Raw genomic sequence first — 22,139 nt, 5'->3', positions numbered from 1 at the left:
TTGTGGATACATTTCTGGTTTATTCCTCCCTTTTACCTTTGTAGTGATTTAATGTGCTCTCCGACCTTCATACTTGCGGCCTTTACACGGTCTGTTTGTCTAGTAATCCACCCATGAAAGCATGCTGATGTTTCTTAAACCACATAGAGGAAATCTGGGAACTGTGTGTTAAAGGACACTCGTCTAGAGCAGATGATTCAGTCCTCTCTGATTTTGAGTAAATATTTATAAATGAGGGTTTTCTAGTCTGTAGTTTTCTGGTTTTATGACCTGAAAAGCGATGCTTCAAAGTCTTTTGTTCTCTGGCTTTGGGTGCTTTTAGCTCAATGGAAGCAATTTATTGATTTAATTGTCAGAAATTTCAGGCAAACTTCTGTTTACATAATATTTTATATGTCAACAGGGCCAGGTAGAACTTAGAAAGATAGAAGAATAGATGGTCTTAGTAGGCACAAATCAGACATTTTGATTAACTGCATGCTTTTTTACCACACAGTCTTTCGCCACTTCATCGTTTCAGAACGTCTACAAAAATCTATCATACTACAAATTTAAATATCAGACAACCTGAGTAAATACAAAACTCAGTTTAAAGATCCTCCAACCCTACCTCTTTCTATGTGAAAAAGTCACCCCCCCAAACCTATTAACTTGTTTTTTTATTCTTGCCAGCAAAAATCGCAAGTGTTTATGACTGTTACTGAGTCTTTCACATCGCTGTGGAAGAATGTTGTCCCACTCTTCTTTGCAGATTTTATTTCAGCCTCATTGGAGGGTTTTCCAGCATGAACGGCCTGTTTAAGGTCACACCACAGCATCTCAGTTAGATTTAAGTCCAGACTTTGACTAGACAACTCCAGAACCTTCATTTAGTTTTAAGTCCATTCAGAGGTGGACTTGCTGGTGTGTAGGAGATCATTGTCCTGCTCCATAACCCAAGTGTGCTTGAGCTTGAGGTCATGAACTGATGGCCGGACATTCTCCTTTTTTCTGCTCTGATTTTCTGCTAGAGGGCAGAATTCATGGTTCTAGTGGTCCAGACCATCACTCTGCTACCACCATGTTTGACTGTTGGTCTGATGTGAAATGCAGTTAGTTTGACTCCAGATGGAACAGGACGCACACCTTCCGAAACTCTTGTCTGGTCACACCACAGATTATTTCTCCAAAAGTCTTGGGGATGATCAGGATGTTTTAGTTAAATGTGAGACGAGCCTTTGCGTTCTTTTTGGGCAGCAGTGGTTGGCCTTGGAACTCTCCCATGATGCCATTGTTGCCCAGTCTCTTTCTGATTGTTGAATCATGAACTCTGACCTTAACTGAGTCAGTGAGGCCTGCAGGTCTTTAGATGTGGTTCTGGGTTCTTTTGGGACCTCCTGAATGAGTCATCCATGCGCTCTTGGAGTTATTTTGGTAGGCTGGCCACTCCTGGGAAGGTTCACCGCTGTTCACAGTTTTCTCCATTTATGGATAATGGCTCCGACCGTGGTTCACTGGAGTCCCAAAGCCTCAGAAATGTCTTTGTAACCTTTCCAGACTGATAGATGTCAGTGACTTTGATTCTCATCTGTTGTTGAGGTTCTTTGGATGGCGCCATGATGTGTTGGAGATCTTTTAGCCTGCTTCACTTTGTCAGACAGGTTCTATTTAAGGGACTTCTAGATTTAACAGGTCTGGCTGTGATCAGGCCTGGGTGTGGATAGTCAAACTGAACTCAGCTTTCGATTAAATTAAGCTCAGTGTTAGTTCTAGCAGGACACGGTAGTCATATGGACAGCCGTGATCTACTGACAGCCAGCTGATCCCAGTAGTCACCTCACAGCTCCCACAGCCAATCACAGCTCTTTCTCTCAACACAGCAGTGTATTTAAGTATGACGTATTTCTCACTAATCCCTGCTTGCATTAATGCAGATACACCATGCTGCTGCTGCTGGAAAAGCTTCCCTTCCTCCACCACAGCTGCCTCCTTTATAGCTTAAAACTTGTTGCACACCCATATTCGGATTCATGCTACTATGGATTCATTGATTCTGAACTGATTTTACTGTATTCAACACACATTGTCATAAATATATCTATCCACATGGGGTTTTCTAGCCATGCAATCCCTAAAAAGCCAAAGTATGCTGCCTGACCAACCCAGGGAGCATCGTTAGAGCAGAGCCTTCTCCACCAAGTTAAACTATATTTCCATTTTGATGAAGTAGTAAAATGAGTGATCCTGACTGAAATGTTTTTAATCACAGTTAATTCATAATTTAACAAGGGGGGCAATGAATTTCACACGTTTGAAAATATATCAATATCTTATAAAAACAGGATATATTTCCAGCCAAACTACAAAAGTTAATCTAATGTATTTTATCGTTTTGGTCAGTTTATTATACACTTAAACATCCGTGCAGTATCTGACATGTGGTTTTTAAATCAGTCTTTAAATCAGTCTCCATCTATTTTAAAAATAGAGGCATGTCTCTGTCTGTAACATCTCTGCAGCTCCATCAGCAGTAAAAGACCCTGTCTGAGTGTGTGATGTGTGGTTTAAATGTGTGTGTAAAGCTTTAGCGTGTGTCTGTACATGCTGTTAACGTCTCGTCCTTTTTTATGAACGCGCCCCTGCAGCCTTCACTAATTCTGTCCGGGCAATTAACTCTCTGAATGTTGAATCAGGTCTGCGCAGCTCCGAGCGAAAACCAATTTAAAGAAGTTGTTGGCAGAGGAGGAGCAGACTCTCCATCACTGCTGAGCAGCTTTATGAACGAGAGAGCAGCTGCAGGTGGACGAGCGTCATAAAGAGAGAGGAAGAGGAGACGGTAACAGTGCAGCAGGCTTATATGCTTACATGAGGCTATAAAGATACCTCTAACTACTGAGGGAGGAGTCACCTCACTGCTCCTCTGCACTCATACCTTTGTTTATTTATCATTTAGATGTTGTGTTATGTATTTTTATTCAGCACCTGTAAATTGATGGGGCAGTCAGCATTAATTGCAATGAAATAAGGTCTTAAAAGGAGTGATTTTTTCATTCTGGTTGCATTTATCTCATGCTTTACTGTCCTTTTCTTTGGTTAATCAGCGTTAGCGTCTCTGCAGCCACAGTGATGTAAAATAAGTCCACCACTGCTTCTTCATGTCTCATTTACCTTTAAAAACTCAGTTTCTGTGGTTAAGATAATGCTATTATCTTGAATCTGCCCAAAGTTCCTTATTTTCTTTCAAAACAAAAGCAGATCTGTATCCAAACAGGAAGTCAAGGTCTTCACACACTGGGTCTGTTATTTTCAGATGCATTTTTTTCTGATTGTTATCTGAAAAAACGTCACGCACTCGAACCTGGCACACTGGGTCCATTGTGTTTTTTTTTTTCTTGCAAAAATCATGGCGTTTAAAGTGAGAGTTCAGTGCGAGAGAGGGAGAGAGAGGGGAGGGGGGTGAGCCAGTGAGAAGGAAGCCATTCTGTAAAAAGATCATGATGGGCTTGAGTTCTGGCTTCAGTGTGCAAACACGAATAGAACAACATGGACTCGATTTTCTTTCTTAATGTGCAAAAAAATAACAGACTCAGTGTGCAAAGGCCTTTAACTTAAAATCCAAACTGAAACAAAACCAGTTTTAAATGGAAAATTCCAATAAACTTCAAAATGTTACATTAAAGAGGAGATTTATTGAGATCAATAAGGCTCCAGTGAACCACAGTGAGAGCCATTATCCACAAATGGAGAAAACTATAAACAGTGGTGAACTTTCCCAGGAGTGGCTGACCTACCAAAACGCCCCAAGAGTGCAATGACAACTCATCCAGGAGGTCACAGAAGAACCCAGAACCACATCTAAAGACCTGTGTGCCTCACTGACTCAGTTAAGGTCAGAGTTCATGACTCAACAATCAGAAAGAGACTGGGCATCATGGGAGAGTTCTAAGGTCAAAATCACTGCTGAAAAATTTGGGTAAACACAGGATGGGACGTTGTAACTGAGTCTAAGCAGAGCACCTATAAACACACATTTGTAGCCACTTTTCTCTGTTTCCTCATATCAGTATATGGCCTTTGAAATCTGTTTAAGTCTCTGCTTTCACATGCAGAGGCTTTCTGATAACAGTGCAGAGAAGGATGAAGCCAGTTGGTCTGGCCTCTCCTTTAACACTGCACCTGTTTCTTTTTCACGTGTTTTGTTTTGCCTGGTTCTTCCTCTCCTTTGTTTTGTAAAAACAGTGAGCTAACAGATATGAGCATCACTGCCACCTGTGAATATTGTCATCTGTGACTGCTGTTTTTCCTTTCAGACTGAAGTAGTAGCAAGAATTTAGACATAAACATTGTGGGACAATGAGCACAGAACTGTGACAGTTCAGGACAAATACAGATAACTTTACACTAGGGGTGCACCAATTGCAATTTTCTGGCCGATCACTGATTTTGAAAAAGCCTGACCTGCCAATTCTGATTTTGGCCGACACTGATTTTTTTATAACTGACAGCATACACCTTCCATGTTCCAATCTTACTTTTACTGAATAACATTGAACAATACCCGTGAAACAATACAAACTTGTTGTTTTAACTGCACGAGGTAGTTCTCTCAAATATAAATGAAAAGTTTAAAGCATTGCTGTCCAAACTACTAAATTATATCAGTTCCTTTAGTCTTTCATTTTTCACATTTTAGTAGGTAGAGGCATATGAAACCAATCTTAACCACCAATCTCATTTACAAGGATCGGCCGATCGCCGATCTCCTAAAATTAAGGAAATTGGCACCGATACTGATTTTGGCCAATCGATCAGTGCACCCCTACTTTACACCCCTCCCAGCCATCAGTTCATCAGTTAAAATCAAGCACATTTGGGTCATGGAGCAGGACAATGATCCCAAACACACCAGCAAGTCCTATTCTGAATGGACTAAAAACTAAATGAAGGTTCTGGAGTGGTCTATTCAAAGTCTGGACTTAAATCTGATGAGATGCTGTGGCGTGACCTTAAACAGGCCGTTCATGCTGGTGTTTGCAATTTTGATGGATCTGTTCTTCACCAAAGCATCTGTATTGCTCTCCTCAGGCGGTGTTGTGGTAAAATTTGCTCACTCAGTGGTTTAAAATCCCACCGCTCTTCTGCTGTCTGAGCGTTGTGAACTCACTCACTGCTTCTGTAATGACGGATCACAAGCTCCTGTTTCTCTGAGTCTCTCTGCATGGAGAGCAGGGATATAAAATCAATAATCAGATCAATAAAAACAGAGCTGTGTACTCTACATGGGAAACACTATAAACTGTTTAAGACCAGTAAATGTCTGAGACAGATTCTTGAGACAGGATGACACAAGAAAAGTGTATTTTTAAGAAGCCTCATATTCAGCCTTCTGCAGCATGGGATAAATAAATGATACAAAATGTGTTTAAAGTAAAAAATGTGCACATTTATTTCCATTTTTCCTCGTTTCATTGCAGTATTTATCCTCATCATGGCCATGTTACAGTAAATAAGCATAACTTGAATCGATTGTGATCAATAAGGAGTTACCGCAGTTAACGTTTCTGCCCCTCAATCACCATGAAGCCCTCATCCTTCATCCACCACCTCTGACTGTCATCCTCCCTAATCGATCAGCCTGCAGCCTCACACACATGCTCTGTTTCACTGATATCTGACAGCATTCAGATATGATGAATTTCATTTCTACTTAATTCCAGATTAGGAATAATATTTGAATATTTATGCATATATATTATTATTCTAATTAATATGTAGGTTGCTACAAAACATTCAGCTGCCAGTGCCTTAATCACCATGTAGTTACACACTTGTCCACTAGGGGGCCTTGAAGCAATACTTTACACATTGCAAAGTAGAAATAAAGGGTGGTTCAAACACAGCCAGCTGCTGCAGAGGTCTTTCACAGGTGTTTTAAGACTGTTGACCAATGATAAAAATGTTCCAAAATGTTAGAAATTAAATTTTAAACAAAAATAAAATAAACTGCGACACTTACGGCAAATAGTAATATGAAAAACATTAGAAAACAGAAAACGTTTCATACAGTATTGGTAATATTTTGTCCCTATATGTCTTTAGCCAAAAACACAAAGCCATCCACATTTTCTAGATCAAGAGCAGAGTGTGTTGTTTCAACTATAATCTCAGCCATGGAGAAAACTCTCGGGATGCACGGTGTGTCAGCTGGGATAGGAAGGGAAACTTGGATGGGGACAGAACCTGAACTGGGCTGCCCACAACAGTAATCCGCTTTCATGGGCAGCGTGGTTTCACTCGCGTACATTACTCTCAGGAATACAACCTCCTGTGCATCCCTGTTGTTGCACCTCCTCCCTCCTCCAATAGTGACTCTAGCATTTGAATATTCATGAGTTTTTAAATATTCCAATTTCATTGGATGCCCAAATTTCATTCCATCAACGCTATTGTATTGTAGCCTATACTGTTATATCATATTTTATTGGCTCGTATTGTAGCCTATAGTGTTGTCTTGTACCAGTGTTAATTTGCTTGACTAAAACTATGACTACAAATGTTTAGTTTAAATTTAGGTTTCGTCAAGAAGACTAAAACTAGACTAAAATGTAATTTAGTTTTTGTCAGACATTCAAAATCCATGATATTTCTCCACTGTGGGTAAATCTGTCAACAAAAACAATGCAGCTGTATCTACTAGTATGCTGCCTCTCAGCTGTAGAAAGCAGGGACCCCAGGTTTGGCAGAGTGCAGAGAATGCACTAAAATGACTTTGTACCAGATTTAGGCAAGAAAATGAATGCTTGGACCAAAAGTAACGACTAAAATGTGAGGAGTTTTTATGGACTAAAACTAGACTAAAACTAAAAAGGGTAGAAATGACTAAAATATGACTAAAACTAAAACTAAAATTAAAAATAGCAGCCAAAATTATCACTGTATTGTACCATATTGTAGTGTATTGTAGTTAGTCGTACTGTATTGTATCGTACTGTATTGTATCTTATTTTTGCCTTAAGTGTTGAATTGTACAGTATTGGAGTGTAATGGAGCATGTCATACTGTATTAATGTATTGTATCGTGTTGTATTGTTCTCTATTGTATCATATCATATTGTAGCCATGTTGTATCGTATCCTGGCATATTGTATGGTTTCGTATCGTATTGTTTCATATTGTACTGTATTGTAACCTATTGTATTTTATTTTAGTGCATTGTATTGTATGGTATTGTAGTGGTTGTTCTGTATCGTAATGTATCATATTGTATCATTTCCTGTTATAGCGTATTGTATTATATCGTATCATGTTGTATTGTATCTTATTGTATCAAATTGGAACGTACTGTAGAGGATTTTTCATATTGGAATATGTGGTACTTAGAGCTGGGCAATTAATGGAAAAATAATCAAAACCAACATTTAGAGCCTCAAACTGACGTAAACCTGCCGTGTCAATTATTTTAATTTTTTCCCCTTGAAATTCTCTCTACTAATGCACCCCCCCAACATAAACTGAGAGACAGCCAGGCATAAGGCCTGTTGCCTGCGGTAAACCCAAGAGAAGAAGAAGCACTAGTCATGTGACACCATCCTATCCAGTCCACTAAAACTCAAACATGGAGCTGACTGTGTAACAGCCCTAGTCATACCATATCACAGGGAAATGTGTCATATTGTTGCTGTTGTAGCGTGACGTGTCGTAACATATTGTATTTTATTGTACCATAGAGTACTGTATCTATGTTGCATCATATCCTTTTGTATCACACCATATTGAAGACTGTCATATCATATTATATTATATTGGAGCATACAATACTGTAGCAAATTGTAGCATGTCATATGGAATTGTATTGTGTTGTATTGTATCATATCATACTATAGGGCAGGGTTTCTCAACATTGGGGTCGGGACCCCATTGGGGGTCGCAAGACACTGAGAGGTAGGTCTCCAGATGCCTTAAAAAACTAAAGAAAATTTTTGAATTACACTTTTGCCACTTCACACCAATTTTGCCAAATTTTAACACATTTTTGCAAATCAAACCCCATGTTTTGTCAATTTTAAACCCTTTCGAACCCCTTTTTCTGCCTGTTTTTGCCACCTCTAAACCAAATCTTGCAACTCTGCCTATTGTTGGCCCTGTGGACACATTATTGCCACTATTAACCCCTCTTTACCACTTTTTTAGCCACATTTCACAATTTCATATGCCCACTGTTGCCAGTTTCTATTTCTGCCTCAGCTAACCCTTTTCTTGCCAGTTTATATCAATTTTCATCCCATTTCACCATATTTCCACCTATTTTGCCACTTTAATGCCATTTCAGGCTCTTTTGAATCCCATTTTACCACCTAATATGCCCATTTTTACCACTTTAATCCATTTTTGCCATTTTTTGATTATTTTTTTGCCACTTTTATCTAATTTTTGGCATTTCTAACCCATTTCTGCTACTTTAAATCTAATTTCACCACCTTTCCCACGTTTTTTTTGCCATTATTAACCCATTTTAGGCACTTTTTCTGCCTCTTACCTTAGTAGATGATACACCTGAGACTTTTAAGGTTTCATTTTATATTAACCTCCTATTAGAGAATATTCCCAAAGGCATGAGCATATTTTTAATGCAAGCTAATACAACAGATACAGCGATGTTTGCTCTGTTAACTCACCTTGTTTGACAGTGAAGATCTGCTCCTTTGACGGCTGGAGGATTGTGGGAACTTGGGACCCGTTGAATATATCTGTGAGAATAAACCAGAGCAGGGGTGTTTTAAAAATGTCAGTAAAGTAGGAGTAATAGTTGTAACGGTATGATTAGCAGTGGTGGTGTTGTGTCTCACAGACTGCAGTGACGTTGATGCTCCGGCTGTAGTTCAGGCTCTTGCCTCTCCTCTTGTAGTGAACTGTGCAGTAGTATAAGCCCCTGTATGTTTTGAGCATGAGGTTAAATCGCAGATCGGCTCCCTTCTGCTGACGGTGCGTGTTCCAGAAGGGGAATTTCTCACAACGCTGAGGAAAAGACAACAGGATGAGAGGGGAGGACAGGTGTTTAACAACAGGACTTTTTTACCACATTTATGTCTCTTATAGGTAAAAAAGAGATGTCATTAACGGACAGAAAATATGACATCTGAAATCAGCCTGAATAACTGCATTTGAAATGTTTTTATACAGAAATGGAAGAAGTGGAATAACAGATTTTTGTGGGGTACACTGTTGTAATAAGTAGCAAAATTAAGAAAATGTGCAGGATAGCATAGCTTGGACAGAATATAAAGAAAAGAGCCACAGATGTATTTAAGTAAAATACAGTGCCTCTTAAAATTATTCACCCCCTTGGATGTTTAACCCCTTAATTAATTTTATAAATCAATAATGGTCAATATGATTTGGCTTTTTGACAAAAAAAAAGACATGTACAAAAACTGTTAAATGTCAAAGTGAAAACAGATTTCTCCAAAGTAACAGCAATCCCATCTTCTGCTGCTGAAGCTTACAACTCTTTCAGAGTAGTCATAGGTGTCTTGGTGTCCCCTCTCACTAGTCTCCTTCTTGCACACTCACTCAGTTTGTGAGGACGGTCTGATCTAGGCAGATTTACACATGTGCCATATTCCTTTATTTCTTCATGATGGATTTAACTGAACTCTGGGGGATGTTCAGAGCCTTGGAAATGTTTTTGTCTCCATCCCCTGACTTAGACTTTTCAATAACCTTTTCTCTGAGTTCCTGGAGCGTTCTTTGTCTTCATGGTGTAATGGTAACCAGGAATAGTGAGTGACCAGTGGCTGGACCTTCAAGACACAGGTGTCTTTATCCTACAATCACTCAGACACATTCACTGCACTAGGGTGATTCACATTTCTCTAACTGTGAGGCTACTAGCACCAACTGTGTGGACCTCTGTTGAGTTAGGTCAGTCTCTTTAAAAGGGGGTGAGTATTTATGCAGTCACTTATTTTACATGACACATTTTTATTTAATTAACATTATTTTGTAGAATTCTGTTTTGACTTTGACATTAAAGAGGTCAGAAAAGCCAAATCATACTGGTCATGATTCATTTCTAAAATCAATAAAAGTATAAAACATCCAAGGAGGGGGAATACCTTGGTGCTGTATTCATGTGTTTGGTGGATTGATGTTTTTGGCTCTGAGGACGGCTCATTGGAGCAAATCTGGTCCTTAAATGAGATTGTCACCTCTGGTTTTAAGAGACTTGATTTAAATACAAACAAACAAGTGTATAAATACATTTTTCCTTAACATTTTAACCCACTCAAACAGAATGTTGAATTTGAACTCTGTTGTGACTATTCTCTCAGAGACATGGATGAGTACTTTACCGAGGTATCTGGCGTCTCGTGGTACCAGCTCACTGTTGGCTCACTGTCGGCCATCTTGGTAGCGTCCTGCAGGCTGGGACATTGCAGGGTCTTCCCCATGTTTATAAAAATGACCACTTGACTTGCTGGTCCTACAACGGGAAGCTGGCAGGCGTTATGGACAACTTCATCACGCTGTATGACAGTGAGGCGCATGGCGATCTTACTGCAGGATGACTTGTTCCTGTGGAGAACACAATTTAGTTTTTTAGTTTTGTTTGAAAAGGTTATCAACAAAGCTAAAACCTTTGAGACTGATCTAAAAATATGATAAAGGCATTAGTTAAGATCTTTCACTAAATAAAAAACTTTAGATTTCAGATCTGGGTCAAAGACATGCAGAATGAACCACAAAGCAAAGACTTGGTATTCAGTGTAAATGTCAAATGCTCACATTAAGAGGAAGCAGGATGTCGTCTCTGACGAGAAAAAATGGAACCAGGTCACATCAACAGAAAGTTAGCTACAGCTGTGAAAGGCTGAGGGTTCACTACAGTCAGTGCTGAATGTAGTTAGAGGAGAGGGAGATCATAAAAGAGCCTTAAACTGCAGGAGAGCTACAATAACTGAAGAAATTAGCATTTTAAATCTCTGACGACCTTGAGCGTCAACACTAACACAACACAAATCTGGAGCAGTGAACAAGTGTGAAACAGTTATATGTGGCTAGCTGTTAGCTACCTTCCCAGTTAGACATGTGTGGGAGTTTCTGACTGCAAAGGTTAGGAATGGAGGATGCCTCATGTTTACTATCTTAACCATGGCTGTGTTTGTTGTGCTTCCTCCCTCCATTAGCTTGGCCATTTTTCTGTTCTTCGTAGTAATCCAAAGAGAGAGTATTTGACTGGTATCAGCAGAATCCCTGATCATAAATATGTTTGATATGTTTAATATTCATAATTTCTAATCGCAGCAGCTCTGATTGTCCACTGAGTAGATCATGGTGTCTAAAATCGCTCTTAGCACACCTCACAATGGAAAAATCTGGCTGGATGAAAGGGCTGAGCCATTAGCAAAAATAATCAAAAGGCAATTTTTTATCCAGTATTGCAATTGTGATTTAATATGCCATTATATTTCCTTATCTTATGTATTTTTCAACAAACACAAGCAAAACATCATTCTACATCATAACCAGCAAAAAAATTAGGTACACTGAACTCGGTTGGTTCTGAAAAAATATTGAATTGCGTTTATTTTGAATCATGTTGCAAATTTGATGTCAATTGCTATATTGAAGGGGAATCATGCAAAAATTATTTTTTCAGGTGTTTCAAACAAAAATATATATGCCCCTGGCCTGTCCATAATTCCCTAAAGTACCAGAAAAATCCATTCCCTACCCCGCCCCCTTTCACCACCTTTCAGAAAATGTGTGCCCAAAGCGTTTTCAGATTTTCCCCTCATGATGTCATGTGGGGAGTTAGCCCCGCCCCCAGGTTCAGTTGGCCCTCCCCGCTTGGAAGAAAGTTCTGCCCTCCTCTCCTGATCCTCCTCTCAGTAGCATTCCATTTCCTGAGAGGGGCGGAGTCAGATAGCTCGTTTACATTTAAAGCCAAAGACACAGAAACAGCTTGTTCTGAGCAGGGCTGAAACAGAGGGGCTTTTTAGACATTCAAACATCCAATACTGGAGTATTTTTTCAGCAACAAACTTCGCAGGAATGTTTTGGGGACCTCTGAGACCGATATAAACTTGTCTTAAAGGGGTAAAACTGTGGTGTTTCATGTTGTACATTTTGATTTATTTTGTTAACTTCCGGTTTCCGGAGTCACTACTGCTGGCTGCTAACTTGACTTTGTGTTCCCTGAGGCATTCTCCCCTCCCCCCCCCCGGGTGCTGTGGAGAGATCACACCTGCAGCGAGTTCTCATCAAGAGGGACTACTTAAGATCGGCTGCAGCTCTCCACCAGCGCCTGAGTTTTGTCTACCTTCGCGGTAAACCTTGGCTCCAGGCTCACACGCTCTCTTGAGATAACCCTCAGAGAAGTCTTCAGAGTTTATTGTTTGATCTTTGAGTAATTTCCAGTGCTTGTATTTTTGTGGACCTTTTCTAACGTGCCTCCTCCTTTCCCTTCCAGTGCCTCACTCCCCGCTCACTGCAGCCAGCTCCAGCACTCTCTCCCCCCGGACTCTTGGACTCACATTCCCTGATTATTTACCTGTGTTAATAAATACTGTTCAAACTGCTTCTCCGCCTCCGCATCCTGGGTTCAACTCCACTAATCACACATCAAAAACATGTCCATCGAAGAAAAAAAACAAAACAACGAAAGTAGGATTTTTGTAAACTATTCTAATAAAACACACTTAAATGTTTGCATGGTATGTGGAAAATGACATCTCTGCACCCAAAACATTTTCTTAAACTGGTGGTTTGAAACATTTCAGGTTAAAGAAATACTGATCTGTCTTTATCGTGCCGTCTGTGATCTAAAAATTTCAGCATTACATAGCATCAGATAACTGGACATTTGCTTTCTCTGGTCAAGAGGAGAGAATCTCTAACCTTATTCACTATCAGTGGAGCTAGTTGGTTAATTAAAAGCCAGTCAGGAAAAGCTTTAGTGTGGCTCATTGCTCTTCCTTTATGAAGAAATGTTGTTGAATTCTGATCAAAATGTCACTATAGCTGCATCCATGCTAACCTCTTCACTGGTCACCATTGTTTACAGGTTTGCAGCTGCTTCAACTAAACCACACCCGTAGCTACCAGCTCTTTCTCCTCAAATGACACTGATTGGTTTGGTCATTCTCTGACCGGGGACAAGCGTGGCAGCTTGAAGCTTTAGAGAAAGGGTCATCACCTCCATTTGCACAAGGGCCAGATTTTTCTTAACAGAAGCGAGGGGGCCGGGCATTGAAATCAACTACAATACAAATCAAGATTACGGTCAGGTTAACATAGTCTTGTAAAAATATTGTGTCCTTTAATGGGACTTTTAGCCTTTTGCAATCAGCCGCTGTCACCTACACTTCATCCAGCCACAGGGGGCGATTGAAATATTTGACTACATATTTCTGGCCCCCTCATGAGGTCCACTAGAAGAGACAGATCTTCAGTGTAGAATCTCAAAAAGGGAAACTTCACCCTCAAAGAGACTTGTGCGGAAAACTGATGTGAAAAACCACAGCTTTAATCAAGTCTACATTTGCCATGCCAGCTATAGTCCTCCTATATCAATAAAGGCACAAACCCCCAAAAATATATCTTTAAAAATATTGTATTCTATCCCTCTTAAGTTTTCTGAATTTCATAATCTCCTGAGGTCTGGATGTAGTAGGGGCCTGATGTGGCCCTCGGGCCGCCAGTGGTGATCACTGCTGTAGAGTGATGGGAACGTTCATGAGGCCAAAGATTTGGCATGACTGTGTTTTAATGTGATGATGCTGCCGGTTTGCAGAGTTTCCTTATTATAACACTAGCCTGAATATAGGATTAGTCAAAGTTAAAATCTAATTTATTAACTTGCCCCGTATGAGTCCGTCACACACTTTTCCTCCATCTCATCCCAGAGTAAATTAAAGTGAAACGCTGAGACGGTCAAAGAGCACGGATTGAGACCCTGCAGTGATTAAAGATGGCACTCAGTGATCTCTGATCCCCTCCATGGGAGTCACATGTCCGTCTGGACCACGTCCAGCTGACGGGTCAGATTCGAGCTCCTGAATCTCCATTTGTGTAATCCTGGGAGTCGAGCAGCAGCAGATCTTTAAGGCGCTCTCGAGGCCACTTTGGCTGATTAAGTGCAGAGACAAAGGATCGAAGCGCAGCAGCCTCAGAGAGTGATGTTATCTGATCTCTGAGCTGCTGTGTGGAACTTTTTCACATCAGGATGTATTTTAAAATCTTTACTGGACCTCTGTGACTTCAGCTCTCATCCTGATTTCCTAAAAGGGAAATATTTAAAGTTTTCTGCCAAAAAATCATAGCAGTGTTTTTTATTAATAGTGTCATGTAGAGTAAATTTCAGCCTGAGCCTGCCTGCAGAGCTGCCTGCTCTGAATCTGGTCCTTCAGCGCTAAGAATGAACACTTCATCTGTTCTTTCATATGTTTCTTCAAGTATGACTCTTAAAATAATGTTATAGCTCTCCAAGGGACATTCAGTAAAACCCCAATTCCAAAAAAGTTGGGGCACTGTGTAAACAAAAACAGTATGCAACGACTGTCAGACATCATAAACCCATATTCTATTCCTAAAAAACAAACAACACAACAGATGTTGAAACTGACAGATTTTACCATTTCATGAAAAAATGTAAGCTTAGTTTGAATTTGATAGCAGCAACACATACCAGAAAAGTAGGGACGGGCCAATAAAAGGCTGGAAAAGTACGTGTATTTTGCAACTAATAAGGTTCAATGGCAGTAACATGACTGGCTATAAAACAAGCATTTTAGAGAGGCAGAGTCTCTCAGAAGTATGGATGGGCAGAGATTCACCTATCCATGTAAAATCACATTGGAGTTTAAGGCCACATCTATCTAAGATGATAAAACAGCATACTGTTCATCCCAGCTTCAGTCTTTGCAGGATGTTGTGTCTCCCTGTTTCACATGTCAGCTTATCTCTATGCTTGTGTGTTTGTCTCTGTGTCTTTGCGTGTCTTTGTCTCACCGTAGCATACAGATGTAGAGCCCCGTGTCATTAGCAGTGACTGGCTGCAGCCACAGTCTGTCTCGGTCTTTGCTGAGCCTGGTGCTGCAGAGAGAGACACATGGGACTGTGATAAATCAGAAACAATTCAATCAGAGCAACGTTAGAACAAACTGGGAAGTGTTCAGAGACGCTAATCGAGCTGCTCGCCTCCAAAACACCATACATCCTGAGTGATGGGAGATCGTTAAACACACTCCATCGTTTAGTTACTCCCACTTCGCTGTCCAACGAGTGTTTATCTGCCAGTCAACATCCTTTTTTGCTATTTTTTGAAACTAACACAATATTTGTATCCTTATGAAAGGATAAGAACTCGGTAAAAACACCCATGATCTCACTTACGCCCTCTATGTGTAATACAACTAACCGTATGACACTAAACTGCCTCCGAATTGCTAGCTTCAACTGACCTTGCCTCCAGTCAATGTGTAAATATGAGCCTATATCAGCTGTAAATATCACATATATTAGCAGCAAATTTCAGTTTATATCAGCTGTACATATCAGCTTAATTCAGCTGTAATTATCAGCCTATATCAGCTGTAAACACTGGCCTTTATCAGTTGTAAGAAAAGGCCTGTATCGGCTGTAAATATCAGCCTGTATGAGCCGTAGATATTGGCCTATACCAGCTGTTATTGTGGCATATATCAGCAGTAAATGAAACCTATATATGGGGCAATAATCAGCCTGTACAAACTGCAAATATTGACCCATATCAGCTGTAAAAATTGGCCTATATCAGCTTTAAAAATCAAACTATATTGGCTGTAAATATCTGCCTATATCAGCAGTAAATGTTGACCTTTATCAACTGTAAATATCGGCCAATATTAGGTGTCAATATGAGCTTTAAAATAGCTGTAAATATCTGTCTATATCAGATGTACATGATGGCCTTTTTCAATTTTAAATTTAGCCTTTATCAGTTGTTAATATAAGCCTATACCAGCTGTAAATACTAGCCCATATCAGCTGTAGATATAGGCCTATACCAGCTGTTATCTTGGCCTATATTCTCTAAATATCACCCATATTAGCAGTAAATATTGGTCTTTTTCAGCTGGCCTATATCAGTTGTAAAAAAGGCCTATAATATTTGTAACTATCGACCTAGATCAGCTGTAAATATCAGCCTATATCAGCTGTAAATATCAGCCTATCAGCTGCACATACAGGCCTATTTTAGCTTTAAATACAGGCTGATATCTACAGTAAATATCAGCCCATATCAGCAGTAAATATTGGCCTAAAACAGCTGTAAATATCAGCCTAGATCAACTGTAAATATCAGCCTATGTCAGCTGTAGATATTGGCCCATATCAGCAGTAAATATAGGCTGATATCTACTGTAAATATCAGCCCATATTAGCTGTAATTATTAGCTCATATCAGCTGATAAATGCTGGCCTAAAACAGCTGTAAATATTGGCCTAAAACAGGTGCAAATATTGGCCTGTATCAGCTGTAAAACTGGTCTATGATAGCTGTAAATATTGACCTACATCTACTTTTAATATAGGCTGATATCTATTCGAACTATCAGCACATATCAGCTGTAATTATTAGCTTATATCAGCTGTAAATATTGACCTAAAACGGCTGTAATTGTTAGCCCAAAACAGCTGGAAATATTGGCCTATACCAGTTTAAAAAATCAAACTTTACCAACTGAAAATGGCTCATATTGCCATGTAAGTATTAGCCAATGTCTGTACCTGTATGTGATGGGATCCTCCAGGTCATGCCCCTCAGGGATGCGGTACCAGAACAGGTTGTGTCCGGTACTCTGGGTGGAGGAGTAGTTGTAGACGGTGGGATGGGAGAAAAGAGGACAGGAAAGCCAACCGGAGTCCCCCTGCACGAGTGAGACCGCTGCCTGGCTAGACTCCCCCCAGTCCAGACATGGAGGTTCTGAGGAACGGAGAGTAAACAGGTTAGGGCACATTAGGGTTTGACTTTAAGGTTTGACTGTGGGCCATAGTTCCATAGTTTGGACATCCTGGGCTTAAATCCTGTTGGGTAACTTTTTGAACACCACGGCCACATTTTTTTGATGCAGTTTTCCTTAAAAAAATTAAAACCCAGAAAAGCTGATACCTCAATTTATTCACATGAAGTGTTATAGATTCAAATAAACATTTAAAACCACCTCTGATTCTTTTTTACAGCACTAATGATTGAATCCTGATAACTTTACTGAACATAACGACAAGATTACAGGGTGAAAAAACCTCCTTTATAACTTTATATTACGAAAAATGATAGTGTGAGCTGACAGGACAGCTCACTCTCTCATTTCTGGCTCCCTCTCTCTCTGGGTCTGGTCCAGGCCATTGGAGCGTTTCTGATTGAGAGTTTTTATGTGAGAATCAAACAGAGCTTAGTGGATGTCATCGTTAACAGGCCTTGTTAAAGGGACGTTATTACACTTCCATCTCATTAAAGGATTCCAGCACAGAGGGCAGTCGCTCCATTAAAACCCTGAGAAAGATCAGAGCTGCAGGCCAAACGCTTCCTACAGAAAAATGACATCAGTCATGGCAAGGAGGCTGGCTTTAACTAAGATTAAACTCAATCTACAGCCCTCATTTTTCATATTTAATACATCCATTAGACAACAAATGAGCATGGATAAAGAAATAACTAAAAGGAAGTATACTGGAGATGTTTTAGGACTGTATTCATCCCTAACCTCAGAATTAAAAAATTCCCTGATGTCTCTTTATTTATTGTAGCAGGCTGGAAAAGTCTGAGTTCAGAGCAACTTTGACATCTGTTTTTACTTTAGCCTTAGTTTCTTTTGGTTCTGATGATTACATTTTGACAGATTTTAAGTTTAAGTTAACTTTTACACATGCTGCACAATAAATACAAAGAATAGATATTTTCGGAGTTCCTGTGAGGAACAGGGATATTAAACTTTCAAGCAACAACAAAAAACATTTCTACTTTGAAACAGTTGAATCAAAGGCAATCTAACAGTACAGTCACTCTAAACCAGGGGTTCTCAACGCTGGAGTCGGGACCCTGAGAGGGGGTCTCAAGATGCCTTAAGAAAAACCAAGAACATGTTTGAATTACATTGTTGCCACTTTACACCAAAATTTTAACCCATTTTTATCACTTTTTCCCACCAGTTTCACCAACTTTAACACATTTTTGCAACTTAAAACACATTTTTTGTCAGTTTTAAATCCTTTCCATCACTTTTTTCTGCCTGTTTTTGCCACTTCTAAACCAAATCTTGACATTCTCTGCCTATTGTTGGCTCTGTGGACATATTATTGCCATTATTAACCCCTCTTTACCACATTTTAAGCCACAATTCACAATTTAATATGCCCATTTTTGCAAGTTTCTGAATATTTCTGCCTCCAGTAACCCTTTTTGTCAGTTTATATCAATTTTCATCCCATTCTACCAAATTTCCACCTATTTTTGCCACTTTAACCCAATTTTGCCATTTTTTGGTTATTTGTTGCCCCTTTATCTAAATTTTGGCATTGCTAACCCATTTCTGCTACTTTTAAAATTTAATTTCACCAACTTCCCCGCCATTTTCTGCCATTATTAACCCATTTTATCTATTTTTAATGTATTTTAATTCTGTTTATAACAAAAGGATTTACATTTTTAAGAGGACTACTTACTACAAAAATGAATTAAAATTTGTTTCTTTGATAAGAGTGTTTTTTATTTAGGCTAAATATAAAATATCATAGTTTCACTTTACAATGGACTATGATTTTGCTGGTCCCCAGTTTGTCTGGGCCCCAGAAAGCTCTCCCGTTTTTCCCCTCATGGGCTGAAAAGGTTGAGAACCCCTGCTATAAACAACCAGGATGGTCCTGTTCATTCCTACGGAGCACTATAGTCCCCTGCTCTCAGCTCTATTCAACTTTGGAAGCAACCTGCAGTTCTCTCCAGTACAGGCATGTATACGATACAGCCTACACCCTCCAGTCCATTGGTTGATTAGCTTGTTATCGAGCTCTTGTCTGACAAAAATTGAACTGGTCAGACAATCGCAGTGAGACGGAAAGACTTTAGCAGAGAGAGCGCTGGTAATCAGTGTGTTATTTTCTGATTGTTTCTCACCGGTTACACTCTAAAGAACTAAAGAACACATCAACACCTCCACACAGCTGTGCAGGAAGGAGCGTGATTTTGCATTGAAGTGGAGCTGAGACCTGAACCATCCTCCAACACAGTCTCTACCCCTGCTGCCTGTTCTAGAGCAGATGAAAAACAAAGTCACTGACATCTATCAGTGTGAAAGGGTTACAGACATTTCCAAGGCTTTGGGACTCCAGCCAACCATGCTGAGAGCCAATATCCACAAATGGAGAAAACTGTGAAAAGTGGTGAACCTTCCCAGGAGTGGCCAGCTTACCAAAATGACTCCAAGAGCAAAGGGACGACTTATCCAGGAGGTCCTAAAAGAACCCAGAACAACATCTAAAGACCTGCAGGCCTCACTTGACACAGTTAAGGTCAGAGGTCATGATTAAACAATAACAAAGAGACTGGGCAACAATGGCATCATGGGAGAGTTCCAAGGCCAAAACCACTGCTGACCAACAAGAACACAAAGGCCCGTCTTACTTCTGAAAAAAACATTCTGTGGACTGAGGAGACAAAAGTAGAACTTTCTGGAAGATGTGCGTCCCATTACATCTAACACAGCATTTGGTCAAAAGAACATCAGACCAACAGTCAGACATGGTGGTGGTAGTGTGATGGTCTGGGGCTGCTTTGCTGCTTCAGGACCTGGACCACTTGCCAGAAAATCCTGAAGGAGAATGTCGGGCCATCAGTTCATGACCTCAAGATCAAGCTCACTTTAGGTTAAGGAGCAGGACAATGATCCAAATGGATGCCAAATGGATTAAAGAAATTAAATGAAGGTTTTGGAGTGGTCTAGTCAAAGTCTGGACTTGAATCTGATTGAGAAGCTGGCATGACCTTAAACAGGCTGTTCATGTTCAAAACCCTCCAATGTGGCTGAATTATAACAATTCTGTAAAGAACAGTGGGAAAAAACCCCTCCAGTGATGTGAAAGACTCCATGAGGATGATTTGGAGAAGTTTAAAGTCCCCAAGGTCACTGCCATTGCCCAATCAGAGGGTTTAAAAGTTCTGTTACTGTTGAGCTGATGACACAGTCAAGGGTTGTTTTACAGGTTAGAAATTATAAAACAAATTTTAGATTTAGAGCATTTCTTTCGCTCCTCTTGACCTGCTGCTGTTTAAATAAATGAACCCTCCTGGTGTTGACACATCAGTGACACATCAGGTCTTTTGTTTTTTTTTTCCCACAGTAACATCTGCTGAGCTCCTGCATAGTATATGACGACCCCTCTGGCTAAAAACATTTAAAAAATCCTAATTGATGAACGCATTAAAAAGGACATTTAAAATCCACACATAATCATAGACAAAACTGACTTAAACTACTAATTAACTGAGATAATTAGCACTAACTTTAATCAGCTAATGGTGTCAGCCCTGACTCGAGGATCCTGTCTTTAACAAATCAATCAAAGAGAGAGATCCCAGTTGGTCCTCATTTATAATGGATGAGTTCATTAGATGGGGGTTAAAGATGATGACTGCTGAATACGTGGAAATAATGGTGATGACTGTGTCTACAGATAGTTCTATATCAGCATCTTAACATGACATAGCGACTGTAGACATGTCAGTACACGACTTTTGTCATTTATAAAAAGAAAACAACTCACTGTTGTTCTTTGTTCTTCTTTTAACGAAGAAATGTCGTCAGGTTCTGATGAAACTGGCTCTTTAGCAGCATCCATGCTAATCTCTTCCACCATAATTGCACCGGCCTCTTGTTGCTGCTCGCTTATATCATGAGACCACCACGCCTGAAAGTACTGCCACTCGTCACTGATTTGTCCTGTCACTTTCTAAATGGGCCCAAATGCTTCAGACAGGACCTTTGCTAGACGGATTTGCCAGTGAGAAACACAGAAACTGGTCTATCCATCTCCTTTGCAAGGTTACAGCTGTTTGGAAGATTTTAATAGCCAAAATATTGGTTGTAAATATCAACAAAATTGTTCATATATGCTGATACCAAAATCATCAGTGTTAATTTTGGCAGCTTTTTTTAATTTTAATCTTAGTCTTCAGATGAAATGTCAGTTTCAGTCACATTTTAGTCATTTCTACCCTTTTAAAGTTTTAGTCGAATCTGGTACCAAATCATGGTAGTGTGCTCTCTGCACTCCTGGGGTCCATGCTTTCTACAGCTGAGAGGCAGAATAGCTACAGCTGCATTATTTTTTGACACATTTACCACCAGTGGAGGAATATCATGGATTTTGAATGTCTGACAAAACTTCATTACATTTTAGTCTAGATTAGTCATCTTGACGAAAACTAAACATAGTTTTTGTCAGTTTCAGTCATCACAGATCTATTTTGTTAGTCTTAGTCTAGTTTTTGTCATGGAAAAAAAAAGCTGTAGATGAACAGTTTTACTCATAGTTTTAGTCGACAAAATTAACACTGGATATCATGCCGATAATATCATGCATGCCTGCCTTTTCTGCAGGGATGCATGATATTATCGGAGCGATACTGGTATCAGCAGATATGAAATATTCTCACAATATTTACAGCAGATATATCAGGTATACGTATTGACATTATATATCATATATGAGCCTTAAATATTGGCAAAATGTATACTTTATGTGATGAATTATTATTAACATTCCGTTAATATATTTATTAAAAATGTTAGTCCATAGTCCATGGAGTGATAAAGATGATGCCACTGACTGTTTTTCTAAATCAGTTACTGGCTTTTATTCCAAATGAAGACATCACTGATTGTCAGTTTGAACTCATGTCTGACAAAATTATCAAACTGATCAATCAAGAGTATTAATCCTAGTAAGTTAACATCACAGAAACTTAAGATGTGGAAAAAGTTTCCAACACTGAAACTCTAACCTGCTGTAAATCTGTAAAATATCTGCAGCAGCTCAAACCCTCATTTTCCAGGGGTACCTGAGGCCTTTTCACAGTCCAGAGCCTCAGTTTGAGACCCTCCAGTGTGGGACAGTGTCAT

At 39.6% G+C, this 22,139-nt stretch overlaps 1 protein-coding gene across 2 annotated transcripts in view; it reads right to left on the bottom strand.

Moving 5' to 3' along the window:
• The window catches only part of LOC121522567 (interleukin-1 receptor accessory protein-like), a 45,716-nt gene that overhangs the window by 10,915 nt on the left and 12,662 nt on the right, over positions 1-22,139 (bottom strand). The window contains exons 1-6 of one of the 2 annotated variants that reach the window (XM_041807107.1): positions 16,753-16,922; positions 14,992-15,075; positions 10,765-10,789; positions 10,332-10,554; positions 8,826-8,994; positions 8,655-8,726 (exon numbers count right to left, since the gene is read on the bottom strand). In XM_041807107.1, coding sequence (XP_041663041.1) covers positions 8,655-8,726; positions 8,826-8,994; positions 10,332-10,554; positions 10,765-10,789; positions 14,992-15,075; positions 16,753-16,780 — 601 coding nt within the window. In that variant the 5' untranslated portion in view covers positions 16,781-16,922. Of the gene's footprint in view, positions 1-8,654; positions 8,727-8,825; positions 8,995-10,331; positions 10,555-10,764; positions 10,790-14,991; positions 15,076-16,752; positions 16,949-22,139 lie in introns of those variants that run through there. The other variant, XM_041807101.1, reaches the window with a different exon arrangement.

The sequence above is a fragment of the Cheilinus undulatus genome, linkage group 2 (assembly GCF_018320785.1).
Source record: "Cheilinus undulatus linkage group 2, ASM1832078v1, whole genome shotgun sequence".
Lineage (NCBI taxonomy): Eukaryota > Metazoa > Chordata > Actinopteri > Labriformes > Labridae > Cheilinus > Cheilinus undulatus.
Note: the sequence above shows the minus strand (reverse complement) of the source record. Positions and strands in the feature narration are given on the sequence as shown.